This window comes from Oncorhynchus kisutch, linkage group LG8 (assembly GCF_002021735.2).
Source record: "Oncorhynchus kisutch isolate 150728-3 linkage group LG8, Okis_V2, whole genome shotgun sequence".
In the NCBI taxonomy this organism is placed as follows: Eukaryota; Metazoa; Chordata; class Actinopteri; order Salmoniformes; family Salmonidae; genus Oncorhynchus; species Oncorhynchus kisutch.
In genome coordinates, this window is record NC_034181.2 from 55,230,179 (window position 1) to 55,249,282 (window position 19,104).

The window sequence follows — 19,104 nt, forward strand, 5'->3', positions numbered from 1 at the left end:
CCTAGGAACAGTGGGTTAAATGCCTTGTTCAGGGACAAAATGACAGATTTTTACCTTGTCAGCTCGGGGATTTGATCTTGCAACCTTTCGGTTACTATTCCAACGCTCTAACCACTAGGCTACTACCGACCCACTCACATCTGTAGCCATGAAGTGCTACGAAAGGCTGGTCATGGCTCACAAGGCTGGTCATGGCTCACATCAACACCATTATCCCAGAAACCCTAGACCCACTCCAATTTGCATACCACCACAACAGATCCACAGATGATGCAATCTCTATTGCACTCCACACTGCCCTTTCACACCTGGACAAAAGGAACACCTATGTGAGAATTCTATTCATTGACTACAGCTTAGCGTTCAACACCATAAAGCCCTCATAGCTCATCACTAAGCTAAGGATCCTGGGACTAAACACCTCCCTCTGCAACTGGATCCTGGACTTCCTGATGGGCCACCCCCAGTTGGTAAGGGTAGGTAACAACATATCCAACACGCTGATCCTCAACCCAGGAGCCCCTCAGGGGTGCGTGCTCAGTCCCCTCCTGTACTCCCTGTTCACTCATGACTGCATGGCCAGCCACGACTCCAACAACATCATTAAGTTTGCTGATGACACAACAGTGGTAGGCCTGATCACCGACAATGACGAGACAGCCTATAGGGAGGCCAGAGACCTGGCCTTGTGGTGCAAGGACAACAACTTCTCCCGCAACGTGATCAAGACAAAGGAGATGATTGTGGACTACAGGAAAAGGAGGACTGAGTTCATCCCCATTCTCATCAGCGGGGCTGTAGTGGAGCAGGTTGAAAGCTTCAAGTTCCTTGGTGTCACCAACAAACTAACATGGTCCAAGCACACAAAGACATTCGTGAAGAGGGCACGACAAAATCTATTCCCCCTCAGGAGACTGAGAAGATTTGCAATGGGTCCTCAGATCCTCAAAGGTTTCTACAGCTGCACCATCGAGAGCATGACTGGTTGGTTGGTTGCATCACTGCCTGGTATGGCAAGTGCTTGGCCTCTGACCGCAAGGCACTACAGAGGATAGTGCGTACGACCCAGTACATCACTGGGGCCAAGCTTCCTGCAATTCAGGACCTCTATACCAGGCGGTGTCAGTGGAAGGCCCTAAAGATTGTCAAAGACTCCAGCCACCCCAGTCATAGACGGTTCTCTCTGCTACCGCATGACAAGCAGTACCGGAGTGTCAAGTCTAGGTCCAAGAGGCTTCTTAACAGCTTCTACCCCCAAGTCATAAGACTACTGAACATCTAATCAAATGGATACCCCGACTATTTGCATTGTCCCCCCCTCATTTACGCTGCTGCTACGCTCTGCTTATTATCTATGCAAAGTCACTTTAATAACTCTACCTACATGTAAAAATTTTTTTTATTTTATTTTACTTTTTACCTTTATTTTACTAGGCAAGTCAGTTAAGAACAAATTCTTATTTTCAATGACGGCCTAGGAACAGTGGGTTAACTGCCTGTTCAGGGGCAGAACGACAGATGTTGTATTACCTCAATTACCTCGACTAACCGGTGCCCCCGCACATTGACTCTGTTCCGGTACCCCCTGTATATAACCTCACAATTGTTATTTTTACTGCTGCTCTTAAATTATTTATTACTTTTATTTCATTTATTTTTTCGGTGTATTTTTAAAAAACTGCATTGTTGGTTAAAGGGCTTGTAAGTAATCATTTCACTGTAAGGTCTTACACTGCATGTGACTAATAAAATTAGATTTGATATGGGAATGCATTCCCCTTCTCCTTCCCCTTTGTCATGGTAAAAAGCAATGAAGTCAGCCAGACCTCCAGCCAGCTTATCCACTGTGAGGGGAAATTAGCAATCTAATGCAGCAGGAAATAGAGTCCAATCCCTCTTCCCTTTCATTCTCACCCACTGGGCCCTATGTGTCTCTAGAAGGCCCAAACAACTGGTAAAATACGGACACCATTAAAGTCAATGGTCCCTGAGACAATACTAGAGGTTAAGAGGGTTCCAAGGCTGTTGATTGTAAAGAGAGTATGGAGGAGGAAGGGAGTAGTGGAGAGAAACATCTACCGCCAATCAATATCATTCCATTAGGGTCAATTAATTACATATGAATCCACATGGTAATATATTCACAAATGCCACCAATCAAAAACTTAGCCGCTCTCTGAACCCAGCACCTGATCAAGTTCAAAGTCTGAGAATTAAATTGAGTGTGAATTAAATTAGACCCAATTACAATCATTCAAATGACGAGAGTCATTATCAACACATTATGCATGCTCTAATCTAATGGTTTGATTAATGGAACTCCGTGCCGATGCTAAATCTCACGCGGAGAGATAGATGAATATCCTTCCGACGTCCCAGACAATAATAAAGAAATGTAGTTAAGATTTTAATATCGCTCTCAGCAAAGCTCGTTCTCTCTTAACTGAAGGTCCCTCTACATCCTGAATCGATACTTGCTTTGAGATCATTTGAGCAAATACTGGGAGAAATTAAACCTCTCCAATAGGCGGTCATTGCGGTATGCTTTTCATTCAGACACTAACATAGATAAGCCCTAAGCCTTGGTTATGACTCTTAATGAGAACCAGGCTTTTCATAAAGGCAGACTTAAAGCCTTTATCTGGAGAAATGCTTATTAAGATAAGACCTCCCTATCACACTACTGGCAGATGGATGTGTATGTGTGTGTGTGTGTGTGTGTGTGTGTGTGTGTGCATGCACGTGCGTGTCCCTCATAGTCTGTTTATATACTGTTGTTAACTCACTGTGTACAGTACCAGACAAAAGATTGGACACACCTACTCATTGAAGGGTTTTTCTTATTTGTACTATTTTCTACATTGTAGAATAATAGGGATGACATCAAAACTATGAAATAACACATGTGGAATCACGTAGTAACCAAAAAAGTGTTAAACAAATTAAAATATATTTTATATTTGAGATTCTTCAAAGTAGCCACCCTTTGCCTTGATTACAGCTTTGCACACTCTTGGCATTCTCTCAACCAGCTTCACCTGGAATGCTTTTCCAGCAGTCTTGAGGGATTTCCCACCTATGCTGAGCACTTGTTGGCTGCTTTTCTTTCACTCTGCGGTCCAACTCATCCCAAACCATCTCAATTGGGTTGAGGTCGGGTGACTGTGGAGGCCAGGTCATCTGATGCAGCACTCCATCACTCTCCTTCTTGGTCAAATAGCCCTTACACAGCCTGGAGGTGTGTTGGGTCATTGTCCTGTTGAAAAACTAATGATAGTCCCACTAAACCCATACCAGATGGGATGGTGTATCGCTGCAGAATGCTATGGTAGCCATGCTGGTTAAGTGTGCCTTAAATGTTAAATAAATCAGAGACAGTGTCACCCGAAAAGCACCCCCACACCCAAGGGCATTGTTAAGGGGGGGGGGGCATGAATGATTCATGGTGCCCTAGTGTCACGACTTTCGACGAAATCGGTCCCTCTCCTTGTTTGGGCGGCGGTCGGCGTCACCGGTCTTCTAGCCATTGCCGCTCCACCTTTCATTTTCCATTTGTTTTGTCTTGTTTTCCCGCACACCTGGTTCACATTCCCTCATCAGACTAAATGTATATTACCCTCTGTTTCCCCCATGTCTGTGTGTGGAATTGTTCTTTGTGTAGGGTGTTACGTTACAGGCTGGCTTGCTCTAGGTTTGTTTCTAATCTAGGTTTGTTTGTTTTGTTTAATCCGGTTCATGTTACCGTGGTTGTGCTTTGTGCTGCCTCGCCTGTGCCTTTGGGCCAGGGTGTATATTAAAGTTCTCCTGTTATCACCCATCTCTGCTCTCCTGCGCCTGACTTCCGGGCAACCCATCACTCACCCTGTTACACCTAGCCTGGTAGGGGCCGCTAAATGTTTAGAGAATTATTTGTCTATCATTTGTTTTTAAATCTGTGATGAAAATGAATACGTATAACCATAATCAGATCAGGCATCTCTACCCAACCATCCCAAGATACTGTTTCAGAGTATTATCTGCTATGGTTTATCTTCTGTTGAACTTACTCAGGAATGACCACATAATGTCTTGACACTACAGTTGCAGTTTCTCTGTAGGTACCCCATTTACGTTTGCAGTTCACATGGTTCAGGATTTTCTTTATTTTGGGTATGTTCTTTAGGCATATATTTAGGAATTATGCATAGGGCAGAAGAGGGTTAGCCTTGTTTATAAGAATTGGTAAATAAATGATTTAATCTGAAACATGGATCATTGGTAATTTCTTCGTTAAAATGGAATACAATGCCATACGTCACCAATTGTATAGTTATTTATACACTGCTCAAAAAAATAAAGGGAACACTAAAATAACACATCCTAGATCTGAATGAATGAAATATTCTTATTAAATACTTTTTTCTTTACATAGTTGAATGTGCTGACAACAAAATCACACAAAAATTATCAATGTAAATCAAATGTATCAACCCATGGAGGTCTGGATTTGGAGTCACACTCAAAATTAAGGTGGGAAACTACACTACAGGCTGATCCAACTTTGATGTAATATCCTTAAAACAAGTCAAATGAGGCTCAGTAGTGTGTGTGGCCTCCACGTGCCTGTATGACCTCCCTACAACGCCTGGGCATGCTCCTGATGAGGTGGCGGATGGTCTCCTGAGGGATCTCCTCCCAGACCTGGACTAAAGCATCCGCCAAGTCCTGGACAGTCTGTGGTGCAACGTGGCATTGGTGGATGGAGCGAGATGTCCCATCTGATGTCCCAGATGTGCTCAATTGGATTCAGGTCTGGGGAACGGGCGGGCCAGTCCATAGCATCAATGCCTTCCTCTTGCAGGAACTGCTGACACACTCCAGCCACATGAGGTCTAGCATTGTCTTGCATTAGGAGGAACCCAGGGCCAACGGTACCAGCATATGGTCTCACAAGGGGTCTGAGGATCTCATCTTGGTACCTAATGGCAGTCAGGCTACCTCTGGCGAGCACATGGAGGGCTGTGTGGCCCCCCCAAAGAAATGCCACCCCACACCATGACTGACCCACCGCCAAACCGGTCATGCTGGAGGATGTTGCAGGCAGCAGAACGTTCTCCACGGTGTCTCCAAACTCTGTCACATGTGCTCAGTGTGAACCTGCTTTCATCTGTGAAGAGCACAGGGCGCCAGTGGCAAATTTGCACAACCCCCACCTGTGGACGTCGGGCCCTCATACCACCCTCATGGAGTCTGTTTCTGACCGTTTGAGCAGACACATGCACATTTGTGGCCTGCTGGAGGTCATTTTGCAGGGCTCTGGCAGTGCTCCTCCTGCTCCTCCTTGCACAAAGGCAGAGGTAGCGGTCCTGCTGCTGGGTTGTTGCCCTCCTACGGCCTCCTCCACATCTCCTGATGTACTGGCCTTTCTCCTGGTAGCGCCTCCATGCTCTGGACACTACGCTGACAGACGCAACAAACCTTCCTGCCACAGCTCGCATTGATGTGCCATCCTGGATGAGCTGCACTACGTGAGCCACTGCCACTTGTGGGTTGTAGACTCCGTCTCATGCTACCACTAGAGTGAAAGCACCGCCAGTATTCAAAAGTGACCAAAACATCAGCCAGGAAGCATAGGAACTGAGAAGTGGTCTGTGGTCACCACCTGCAGAACCACTCCTTTATTTGGGGTGTCTTGCTAATTGCCTATAATTTCCACCTGTTGTCTATTCCATTTGCACAACAGCATGTGAAATTTATTGTCAATCAGTATTGCTTCCTAAGTGGACAGTTTGATTTCACAGAAGTGTGATTGACTTGGAGTTACATTGTGTTGTTTAAGTGTTCCCTTTATTTTTTTGAGCAGTGTAATGTCAAAAAAATCTCATGACACAGACAGTTTTTGTTAACAGTATTGCAAACATTTTTGGTTCCTAATGTTAATATAGGCAAAGGATGAAGGTGGAAACTAGAATCTGCACAATTGGAGTATAGAGCAGCAGAAGCTTATAGTTATTAAATGTACTAACACATATTGTTCAGTACGTTATTTTAATCTGAAACATTCTGATTTCTACGTTAGGGAAGAACTTACCGAAAAACGTACCTGTGGAAAACTGTCCTTTCGTCTGATGAGTCCAAATTCGACATTTTTGGTTCCAACCGCCGTGTCTTTGTGAGACGCAGAGTAGGTGAAAGGATGATCTCCGCATGTTGGGTCCCACTGCGAAGCATGGAGGAGGAGGTGTGATGGTGTGGGCAGGGACGTTGCCCATGAAAAAAACTTACCGTGCCGATTCTAGGTAAGTTTTTTTCATGGGCAACGCCCCTGACCACACCATCACACCTCCTCCTCCATGCTTTGCGTGTTTCTTGGCCCAAGCAAGTCTCTTCTTATTATTGGTGTCCTTTAGTAGTAATTTCTTTGCAGAAATTCAACCATGAAGGTCTGATTCACGCTCTCCTCTGAACAGTTGATGTTGAGATGTGTCTGTTACTTGAACTTTGTGAAGCATTTATTTAATTAACTTATCCTCTGCAGCAGAGGTAACTCTGGGTCTTCCTTTCCTGTGGTGGTCCTCGTGAGAGCCAGTTTCATCATAGTGCTTGATAGTTTTTGCGACTGTGCTTTAAGAAACTTCAAAAGTTCTTGAAATTGTCCAGATTGACTGACCTTCATGTCTTAAAGTAATGATGGACTGTCGTTTCTCTTTGCTTATTTGAGCTGTTCTTGCAATAATATGGACTTGGTCTTTTACCAGATAGGGCTATCTTCTGTATACCACCCCTACCTTGTCACAACACAAGGTAGGGGCTCAAATGCATTAAGAAGGAAATAAATTCCACAAATTAACTTTTAACAAGCCACAAATGTTAATTGAAATGCATTGCAGGTAACTACCTCATGAAGCTGGTCGAGAGAATGCCAAGAGTGTGCAAAGCTGTCATTACGGAAAAAGGTGGCTACTTTGAACAATCTCAAATAACACTTTTTGGTTACTACATAATTCCATGTGTTATTTCATAGTTTATATGTCTTCACTATTATTCTACAATGTAGAAAATAGTAAAAAATAAAGAAAAACCCTTGAATGAGTAGGTGTGTCCAAACTTTTGAATGATACTGTATATACTATATTGTCGACATACCTTATCCTAATATACCTACTACTGTACATAACGCCCTAATTTGCTCCAGGGACGCTGTACTACTACGGGGGACCATGTAAAACAACACATTTCACTGCACCTATCCAGTGTATGTGACAATAAAAAGAAAAGAAAAAAAGAAATACAAATATTTTCCAAATTATACACATCACATGAAGTCTTTATATTCTCACTGTCACTCGATAAAATAAGAAATGGACATTTGTATTGTATTTGCAAGACATTCTACTGCACTGCTGGAGCTAGTAACACAACCATTTCGCTGCACCTGCCGTGTGTGTGTGTGTGTGTGTGTGTGTGTGTGTGTGTGTGTGTGTGTGTGTGTGTGTGTGTGTGCGTGCGTGCGTGCGTGCGTGCGTGCGTGCGTGCGTGCGTGCGTGCGTGCGTGCGTGCGTGCGTGCGTGCGTGCGTGCGTGTGTGTGTGTGTGGACATGTCCATCAGAAAGGTCTATGACAAGCTGCCACAATAGGCAAGGTTCACTTACCACTCTAACTGTGACAGAGTGACAGACAGATCAATGCTACAAATGGAGAAATGGAATAAGATATAATTACAAAAACCTGTGTATGGCTGAAAGGAGGAAGGTTCATTATCTCCAAAAATATAAACACAACATGCAACAATTTCTAAGATTATCGATACGTTCTAACTTCTTGTCAATGCTTAGACTTCATTCCTAGTTACCCCCATAAACCGACTGAGGTGTTCAGCATCCTCACCGCTCCTAGAAGCTACTGCCATTGTGCTTTTTTCCAACCTCCTCTCTCTGTCAAATCAAATTGTATTTGTCACATTCGCCGAATACAACGAGTGTAGACTTTACCGTGAGATGCTAACTTACAAGCCCTTAACCAACAGTGCTGTTCAAGAAGAAGAAAACATTTACCAAGAAGACTAAAATAAAAAAAGAGTAAGAATAAAAATAACACAATAAGAATAAGAATAACAAGGCCGTATACAGTCTCTTCCACAGCCAAGGATAAATGAACCAGCAACATTGCAGTTAGATATTGAGGGAGGGAAAGAGGGAAAGGAGAGGAGGAAGTGAAATAGAGACAGAGAAACAATAGGGGAGAAGGGGGGGGGGGTGTGATGTGCTCCCTGGAGATCAAAGAAAACACACTCCTGAAAATACTCTGTAAAGAAGTGCTATGAATGCATAGAAGACAAACACACCCCCCCGCCCCCTTCCCCCATGCACACACACACACACACACACATTCTCCTTTCACCTTATACACAACACACATCCTCGTTCAGAGGCATTCTCTAAATACACAGGCAATGTTTTGTATAGTGAGCAGCATTTATACACCATAGACAAGGAGTGGCAGTGACGCCCTTTGACTGTGACAAACACACACACAGCATTGATGGCCTTGACTACCTCCTTCCTGCCGGTTTGGCAATTGTGCCACTCTGGCTGTATTCACTGCTCAGCAACAGAGGGAGAGGTGATGCAGTACATAACATATGCACACCACTAGAGGCCAGTAGAGTCTGCATGTGTACTGTTCATTGCAAGCAAATATGTCAGTGTGCCAAGTCATTTGCCTGGAAAGATGATTTCCCTCACTCATAAAGACTAGGAATGTGCATATTTTCCTTTCGAGACAATTCTATACGTATCTAGATACATAGGCTCCGATACAGCAACGATACGTTTTGGTTTTAAAATTATTCGGTGCGGTTAGGTTTGATTAGAGGACAAGTCGTTGCGATTCGGTTCGACGTGATACGATTTGATGCACCAACATTTGTTGCATGAACATTTTCCAAATCTAAAATTCAAATCTTCTGCTGATGGAGCTCATAAGCTGGGTCTCTCTGAGATGGATCTGTCTGAGCTGACTTCTGTGTGTGTTTGTGAGTACGTGTGTGGTGTGTGTAAATTACCACAACAAAAAACAGCCCCCAGACCATTATTCCTCCTCCACCAAACTTTACAGTTGGCACTATGCATTGGGGCAGGTAGCGTTCTCCTGGCATCCGCCAAACCCAGATCCGTCCATCGGACTGCCATATGGTGAAGTGTGATTCATCACTCCAGAGAACGCGTTTCCACTGCTCCAGAGTCCAATGGCGTTGAGCTTTACACCACTCAAGCTGACTCTTGGCATTGCGCATGGTGATCTTAGGCTTGTGTGTGGCTGCTCGGCCATGTAACACCATTTCATGAAGCTCCCGACGAACAGTTCTTGTGCTGACGTTGCTTCCAGAAGCAGTTTGAAACTCGGTAGTGAGTGTTGCAACTGAGGACAGACACCATTTTTACTCACTTCAGCAGTCCCTTTCTGTGAGCTTGTGTGGCCTACCACTTCGCGTCTAAGCCGTTGTTGCTCCTAGACATTTCTACTTCACAATAACAGCACTAACAGTTGACCGGGGCAGCCCTAGCAGGGCAGAAATTTGACGAAACTGACTTGTTGGAAAGGTGGCATCCTATGACGGTGCCATGTTGAAAGTCACTGAGCTCTTCAGTAAGACCATTCTACTGGCAATGTTTGTCTATGGAGATTGCATGGCTGTGTGCTCGGTGTTATACACCTGTCAGCAATGGTGTTGCTGAAATAACTTAATCTACTCATTTGAATGGGGTGTCCACATACTTTTGTATATACGTCTATGGTGTATGTACCATGTAGGCACCTGAGCTGAGCCATAAAGGTCACTATCAGATTAGGGGGACAATGTTCCCTTTTATTTTTGTCTCCCCCACTTTGGTTCTGAAATCACCAGCACCCACTAACTAACTTGTCATTTTTGCAGATTAAGTGTTTTAGCTAGTAATGTATCAATATTTATCATTTACAAATTAGCTATGACATGGCCAATATAGGACTTTGGATTCACCTGGTCTCAAAATCGAATGGTTTTGACTGTTTAGGGAGTTTTTAGAGAGTAATCTTCTCTTCTCCTCTTGCTTCAACCATACAGTGCGCTGCACAAAAGTGCTTGTTGTCCTCCTTATATCAAAAAATGTACATACACACTGATTGTTTAAGCAAAACTACCAAAACTGATGGTGAACTTCAACAATCAAAATAAAATATATTGTAAACCCCGTTCAGCATGTAGCCAGATGTGAGTTGTGCCTCGGGTAGCTTACTTTTATTCCGTTGTGAGTCGGAAAATCCCCCCGACAGAATCCCCCCCACCCAATCGCGTGAACACGCATACACTCAATTCTTCAATGCTGCAACTTGCTTTCTAGTTGAGATTTCTGCTCTTCACTCCGTTGTCAGTTTAGCCTACATTTCACTGATCTTCGTAGCAGAAAGCATGTTGTGTGTGTCCTTCAAGGCAGCTGTCAATGATTACGTTAGGCTGCGTTTAATTTTTACATTTTTTTTTTATGGCGGTTCGATTGCGGGGGAGGCACTAGTAATGTCTGCCATTTCGGTTTGGCTATTTGTTTCAAGTGTATTCGTCTGTAAAAATGCGTTGTGCTACTAAAATCAGTGAAATATAGACTAAACTGACAACGGAGAGAAGAGCAGAAATCTCAACTAGCAAGCAAGTCACAGCAATGAAGAATTGAGAGTTGAGACAATTCTGGCAGGGGGGAGATTTTCCAGCACAACACCTGTTCCTGTTAAACACAATTTTCAACAGCGCATCGATAACAATAAACCAGCAAACGGCTGGCGAGCTCTCGTTGTTCGGAGAGCGGAACTGGGGCACAGCGCACAGTTTAATCTTTGAGTTTGACTATATCTCACTCTTCTGGGATATTGCCTGGGGTTGTTCGGCATGCAACATTACTGTCAACACAGTGACATGCAGTTCGACACAAAATACGGGAGGTATTTTCGGAAGGTAGAGGTAAGAACGAATGTAATATCAGCAAAACATTTGAGCGAACCGGCGATTCGAAACATTTGAATCGATTTCCTGGCCAGTGCATGCTACGATTTGGATTGGTTAGGGGTCCGCGGGCCGATGCACTTGTATCTTAAACATTTTCATTCGAGAGATACACATACACACATGTAAAGGTGCACACACACACGCTATGTGCGGTATATATTTATGGCCATCTGGTCAACCACGTCGCTCTCTCCATCTCTCTGCATTATGCATGATCTCAGAGAGCACTTTCAGAGAGAAAAGAGTGTGTGAATGTGCGTTTTAGAAACTTGTAGACATTTCCCCCATTTAACCCAACCGGTCTGGGACAGTGAGTGCATGTGTGTGTGTGTGCATGTGTAGACTATATTTTACAAACAGTGCATATGACAGCGAAGGGTCATGTGGCCTGGTATATGACTGATACTCCTCTCTTCCTAATCCCAGATTACAGCTAATGTCCCCCTCAATCATTGACAATCTACACTACATGACCAAAAGTATGCGGACACCTGCTTGTCGAACATCTCATTCCAAAATCATGGGGATTGATATGGTGTTGGACCGCCTCCCTTTGCTGCTATAACAGCTTCCACTCTTCTGGGAAGGCGTTCCACTAGATGTTGGAACATTTGCTGCGGGCTCTTGCCTCCATTCAGCCACTAGAGCATTAGTGAGGTCGGGCGCTGATGTTGGGCGATTAGGCCTGTCTTGCAGTTGGCGTTCCAATTCATCCCAAAGGTGTTCGATGAGGTTGAGGTCAGGGCTCTATGCAAGCCAGTTAAGCTCTTCCACACCAATCTCAACAAACAATTTCTGCATAGACCTCTCTTTGTGGACGGGAATATTGTCATGCTGAAACAGGAAAGGGCCTTCCTCAAACTGTTGCCACAAAGTTGGAAGCACAGAATCGTCTAGAACAGGGGTGTCAAACTCAAATACCCAGTGGGCCAAAATGTAAAACCTGAACAAAGTCACGGGCCAACATTGAACAAATTAACCTTTTAATATGGACCCAAACAAGTTTTGCTTTAACATTGAATATGGAACAAGCATCGCTTATTACCATACAATATATAATTTAATAGTGGAGACATGCAAAATCGAATTTCAAATGAAAAAACACATCAATGGCATTCATTTATTAAATAAATAAAATTTAAATAAAAATTGTATGCCTCTTTTCTATTTGCAGCCTTCTGATTTAAATACCAAAATAAACTTTTTCCACTGGCTAATAATTTTACAAATAAAATGATAATAAATCAATCAACCATTCAAGCCCATGCCTTGTAGCAAGAAAAAGTGCATAAAGAAAACGTTAAATATTGCACACTGGTCTAATCTGATGTGCCCAAGCCAGATACCTGGCATCTCTTCTTGGATGCTAGTTCATCAATGTCTGGGCTCAAGCTCTGAGCTGAAGAAATCCTCAGTATCGAGCGAAGATATTCATCAGTCAGACGTCTCCTGTGAGTTGTTTTGGTCATCTTCATCGAGGAGAAAAGTTGCTCGCATAGATAAGTGCTGCCGAACATGGAGAGCATCTGAGCAGCTTGGGTGCGGAGCTGAGGCATTGTGTCAGGGATGAACCGTGGAAACTGTGCGGCACCCACAGCATCATACTTTGACTTCAGCGTGTCGTTGCACTGGAGTTCAATCAGCTCCATTTGGATGTTGGTTGGTGCATTTTCCACATCAACTGCGAAGGGATTACTAAGCAGTTCAAACTTGCATTTCTGGGTATCGAAGTCGGCAAATCGCCGGCTAAACTCAGCGGCGAGAACACTGAGTTTTTCAGCAAACTGTGCGCATGGAAACACGGCGGTAGAGATCTGCGCTTTTATGGATTGACAGCAGGGAAAATGGCAAGGGTTTCCTTGCAGCATCTGATTCTCCCACAGGCACAGTTTAGTTTTGAAGGCCCTCACTGCAGCGTACATGTCTGTGATGATGCGCCCCCGCCCCTGAAGCTGCAGGTTCAGCGCATCGAGATGGCTCGAGATGTCACAGAGAAAGGCCAGCTCACACAGGAACTTTTGCTCCCGGAGCTCTGCTGTATCCTTCCCTTTGGTTTCCAGGAATTGACATATTTCCTCACGCAGCTCGAAACATCTGTTCAGTACTTTTCCTCTGCTTAGCCATCTCACCTCTGTGTGATACGGCACGTCTGCGTATTCCGAACCACACTCCTCCAGAAAAGATTTAAACTGGCGGTGATTTAGACCTTTGGCTCTTATAAAGTTAACTACCTGTGTTACTGTGGTCATAACATGTTCCATCTTTAGGGCTTTGGCACACAGTGCTTCCTGATGTATGATGCAGTGCTAAACAGTTAGCTCACCTGCACAGTTCTCTTCCCGCATCTTCTCCCGAACCATGCCCACCAGTCCACTCTTTTTACCGCACATCGCTGGCGCATCATCTGTCGTTAATCCAACGAGTTTATCCCACGGCAGCTTTACACATTTGGAAACCTCCTCAAAGATTTCCTTTCCTGTGGTTGTGCCATGCATTGATTTGAATCCTAATAGCTCCTCCGTAACACACAGATTTGAGTCCACTCCACGGATGAAGACTGACAGGTGAGCAGTATCAGATGCGTCGCAGCTCTCATCCACAGCGAGGGAGAACGCAACAAAATCTTTTCCCTTTTCCATCAGCTGGTCATACAGATTGGTGGCAAGATCACATGTGCGATCAGCTACTGTGTTCCTGCTCAGGCTCACGTTTGAAAATGCTTGTTTTTTCTCTGGGCATACGAGGTCACAAACCTTCATCATGCACTTTTTCATGAACTCTCCCTCATTAAAGGGCTGGGCTGATTTTGCGATCTCTGCTGCCACTATATAACTAGCCTTTACAGCAGCCTCGCTTTGTGATGTGGCTTTTTTAAACATATTCTGTTGTGAAACCAAACTTCTTTTCATCTCCTCTACTTTCTGGCTCCTTTGAGTCATGTCCAGGTCCTTGTATTTGTCATGGTGTTTCGTTTCATAGTGTCGTCTAATGTTGTACTCCTTAATTACAGCCACGTTGACTCCACAAACAAGACAAACAGGTTTGTCTTTTACATATGTAAACAGATATTCTGCCTCCCACTTGTCCAGAAAGCTCCTGTTTTCTGCCTTTCTTTTCGCCATTTTTGGGAAGGGTTAGCTCGCTGACAGTTGTAGCGTCTATGTTGCTATGACTACTGTCACAGAGGAGAGGGCGTTTCTGGGTCCTGTCCTGATTGGCGCGCGAAAACAGCAGAGCATTATGGGATTCGTAGTATTAGTGGTGAATGCGCTGTATAATACCGGCGGGCCAGCTCTAGTAGTAATTTGGTATTGTCTCGCGGGCCAAATATAATTACCCCGCGGGCCAAATTTGGCCCACGGGCCAGAGTTTGACACCCATGGTCTAGAATGTCATTGTATGCTGTAGCGGTAAGATTTCCCTTCACTGGAACTAAAGGGCCTAGCCCAAACAATGAAAAACAGCTCCCAGACCATTATTCCTCCTCCACCAAACTTTGGTAGGTAGCCTTCTCCTGGCATCTGCCAAACCCAGATTCGTCTGTCGGACTGCGTGATGGTGAAGAGTGATTCTTCCCTCCAGAGAACGCATTTCCACAGCTCCAGAGTCCAGTGGCAGCGAGCTTTACACCACTCCAGCCGACGGTTGACATTGCGCATGGTGATCTTAGGCTTGTGTGCGGCTGCTCGGCCATGGAAACCCATTTCATGAAGCTCCCAACAAACAGGTCTTGCTTCCAGAGGCAGTTTGGAACTCGGGAAATGAGTGTTGCAAACAAGGACAGAAGAGTTAAATAACATATATTAATCCAAGAAAATTGAAGGAGAAAGGGAGAGAGAATGAGGGGGCCCGAAAGAGTCGGAGGCAAACAGCGAGAGAGGGAGTGAGAGAAATGTACAATTATTAGAGGGAATGGAAGCCCCACAGCAATCAGAACCCTCTAGAGATTATCATCTCATTCCCTCTTTATCACCTGGTTAGTGTCTGTCCATCAGAGACTGTGATCGGATTCACCCAGGAGGGGATAGAGAGAGCAGAGAGAGGCCATGGCCAGACCCCACGCAGCCATGGAGAATTGTGTTATCTCTGGACCAAATACAAATGTTCTGTTCCCAACTCTCTTGCCTCTGCTCTCCTATGGGGAGGAAAGGAGAGGAGAAAAGAGTAAAGACAACGGAGGAGAGAGGAAAAGGGAGAAGAAATTGATGAGGCTGAGGGAAGCATGCTGTTCCCAGGCAATTAGTCTGTGTAATTACGCTGTAGTGAAGGAAACCATGGTTGGCCTGGGTAGATTAACTACTGAATTCTGGTACAGAGGCAAAGTCTACAGGTCTCATAGGGATTGGGCCACCACACAGCACCCTCTGACAGGACTGGATGGAGATGTCTCGCTTTTTTGGAGACTCGACTAACACACGTATACTCTAAACACATGCACACGCAGCAGGCAGCCTGTGGGTAGTGATCCATGGCCTATAGTCACAGCAGTGGCATGGCTGTCTCTCTCTGTTAGACTGAGCTAATGTCACCCCAGCAAAGAACCAGCCACCTAAAATACACAACCCTCCAGTAAAGAAGGAACTACAACACACACACAACCTGATCTGAATCTTGAGAGAGAGAGAGAGAGAGAGAGAGAGAGAGAGAGAGAGAGAGAGAAAAATATGATGACACGAGCAGGGTAGTGCAGTCCCGACTGGCTCATCCTTTCCTAGCAGTTGATATTCTGTAGGGTTAAACCATACCACCTCCATATCCCCGAGTCACAACAGAAGTGTGGGTGATCAGAGGTTAATCTAGCCAGTTGATGGTGAGGACTGCTGCCGTATCAACGTCACACACACAGAGACAGAGAGACAGAGAGAGAAAACGCGATGAGCTACCTTAACACACCACACAATCAGTAAGGTACATGTAATAACGAAAGGGATGAATTGTGGACAGTGTGTTATTAAAATGTTATGGTGATATTTCTGCTCTATTTTTAAAGTCGCTCCAAGTCACGTTTTGGTACGGACACGTTGCCAAGCACTTGCTCGGGAACACACTCAAATGCGCACACGCACGCACACACAAACACGCTTGCGTCTCGTTCCCCCCACTGCACAGCCTTACATGGCATTCAAGCGATCGCTCTCTCCACGGAGGCATTTCTGCAGCGTTGCTAAGCAGACCCATAATTCACAAACAAACCAAAACATCCACCCCCTGCTATCCTGAGAGTCCGTTTGCCTTGCTAGCCTGCCTGGACACTGGCAGAGTCAAATGCCAAGACACTTTTACATTCACGGAGGCAGCCTCCCCTTCAAGAGCAGTCAGGGAATCACATCACTTCCCTGAAGGGGTAACACATCAATGCAGAACCACCCACAGATAATTCCTATTACACAGGGAAAACAGCAGAGCAAACACACGTACCTTTGTGGAATAGAGCTAGGGAGAGCGAGGGAAGGAGGTGTGGGATAAAGGGAGTGATAGAGAGAGACGGACAGCAGGGCGAGGAGGGACGGAGGCAAAGGGAGAAAGAGAGGAAAACCAGAGTGACAGAAGACGAGAACGACGAAGCAGTGTCTCACGCTCTCTAACCTGAGTGTCAATACCACCGTCTGTCGCTGGAGCGCGCCTGGTTTTGGGGCGCCCCTGGTGGTGTCCCGAGCCCCCCTGGGGGCCCACCGTGAGAACGTGTCTGTCGGAGGGCTTGAGGGGCACGGGCAGTGGTAGGGGCAGGGTGAGGGGTCGCGAGGGCACCTGTGGAATGGGCAGAGCGCTGTGCACCGGCTTGGGCAGTCCCGACTTCATCTTAGAGGCCAGCAGAATGGCAGGCATCTTCCTCCGGGGCACCAAATAGTCTCAGACACACACACACACGGTAATGTCCGACCACACTCAAGCAGTTAAGCCGACGCTGTCCTCCCAGTAAGCAAACAGTCTTACCAGCTGGAATAAAAGAGTGGGATAATGGGACACAGTCAATGTGTTGGGATGTGTCCGTGTGGTCTTTCTGAATCCTGACGCTCCTATCTATAAGAGGAGGGATCAGTGGAGTCTCTATCCGACAGTGGGAGCAATAGTCCAGGTCCAGCTCCCTCCCTAAGATCCCACCTGTTCCCTGCTCTGGTTTATTAGGAATACCGCTATTCCCAGTCTCTTATTGGGAATTCCCTGTACTCTGACGGAGGAGCTGGCAGTGTTCCATTTCCCCGGATTCAGTGAGTATTCGTATTCTCTTCCTGGTTTAGCGGAGTTAATTATCTCCTCCGGATGAGAGACGGAAAAACTCTTTGCTTCCCTCGAGGAAACGAGGAGGAAGAAGGGAACGAGGGAAAGGAAGAAGAAAAGAAAAAAACCGAGAGAACAGCAACGGAGGACCACTCGCGTCGGCGACCGCTCTGCCTGTGACTGCACTCTCTCTATTCCTCCTCCTCTCTATCTCCCTCCCCAGTATTGGCCCTGTAGCAGGTGTGGCTTAGGGATAGTGGAGGACAGACATGTTTGGATGACAGCCTTAGGCATTCTCTCTCTCTCTCTCTCGTCTCCACTGCCACCCTCCTTCTTCATTCTCCCTCCCTCCCTCCTCCCAGTTTTGTAAGACTGGATGAGAGGACTAGAGTGAGAGTTGTAGCCACTGTAGACGCAGGCAATGCACTCCATACAGTCATACACACTGTGCAGACCAAGACCAACTGCTGAGATACACATTGTTACGCAAAAAAGTGTGTGTGTGTGTAAATAGCTCTGAGTGTGTGTGTGTGCGTGTCCCCACAAGAATATAAACAAACAAACAGTTGACCAACTGGGGACATGTTGTTAGTCCCCACAAGGTCAAAGCGCTGTTCTAGGAGGTTTAGGGTTAGAATTAAGTTTAGTATTAGGAGCTAGGGTTTGCTTTAGGGTTAGGGAAAATAATATTTTGAATGGGAATGAATTGTGTCCCCCCACAAGGTTAATTGTTCAAGACTGTGTGTGTTCGAGACTGTCGCGCTCTGGGCCACTCATGTGTTAGATTTCTTCTAGGAAAGGATGAGCCATTCGGGACTGCACTACCCTGCTCATGTCAATTGTCTGTCTGTCTGTCTGTCTGTCTTGTCTGTCTTGTCTGTCTTGTCTGTCGGTCTGTCTGTCTGTCTGTCTGTCTGTCCTTTTGTATTCCAAATGACACTGGCACAGTTAAAAGCAGGATCAAACATGATGTTGTCTGTGGCACGTAGCATGTAACACAAAGTGACACAAGATGCTTTCTCAGGTCTCGGATTCTTATGGATCTGTGCCCAGTGAGAGGAGACTAGACCACGAATAGAGATAGGCCCTAATGTACTAACAATCTTACTCTATATCAGGCTACAGAGCTTATGCAAATGATAGAGGATTAATCTTCTCTGGAGCTAAAGTTCAATGTGAAGGGATAACAGCAACGGCAGAGCAGTAGCCTAAACGCATTAAAAGACACTCTCTAATCACAAGGCAAAGGGAGAGAATGAAAGAACGCAACAAAACACACACAAAGTGAATGCAGATTTGGGCGATGACATCATTGGGTCATTTTTGGAGAGGTGAGGCAGTACCCCCCCCCCCCCAGTATATTAATGATACATCCTATTAGCATAATCCTAAATCATGGAAACGTTCCCTCATATCTGATTATGAGTGTGTGTGTGTGTGTGTCTAAATCTATCTCTATGGTCAAAGCGTTGCAAGAATGTTGTTCCTTGCTGAAAGATGTCTTCGGTTGCCTAGGCAACGTCCCCTCCCTGCAGCAGCACCAGCAGATGCAGTCAGGAGCGGAGGTCATTTGTTGTTGTTGCTGCTATTTGAATGGATATTACGTTGACCGCAGCCAGTCGGCTGACCGAAAACCCGTCCTTCAAAATTCCATTGACCGTGACAGCCCAAGCGTGTGTGACGCTGACAATGTAAGGTGTGCCGTTAAAGAAAGTGTCACCATAACAACGGAATGTTCCACTATTCCATGATTTCCCCACGACTCCTAGCAACCAACATGTGTCACAGCCAAGCTCTGGAAAAACTCTCCGAGGGAAAATGAGAGAAGAAGAAGAAAGAAAAGAAAACCACTGTCTTTATGTGATTTC

The 19,104-nt window shown here is 45.4% G+C and overlaps 1 protein-coding gene across 11 annotated transcripts in view; it reads right to left on the reverse strand.

The window, feature by feature from the left end:
- The window catches only part of nav2a (neuron navigator 2a), a 130,665-nt gene extending 113,262 nt beyond the window's left edge, over window positions 1–17,403 (reverse strand). For 9 of the 11 annotated variants that reach the window (XM_031830611.1, XM_031830610.1, XM_031830606.1 and 6 more), the window contains exon 1: window positions 16,604–17,403. In XM_031830611.1, the coding sequence (XP_031686471.1) occupies window positions 16,604–16,843 (240 nt within the window). In that variant the 5' untranslated portion in view covers window positions 16,844–17,403. The remainder of the gene's footprint in view (window positions 1–16,603) is intronic. The other 2 variants (XM_031830616.1, XM_031830615.1) reach the window with 1 other exon arrangement.
- Window positions 17,404–19,104: the final 1,701 nt, after the last annotated feature.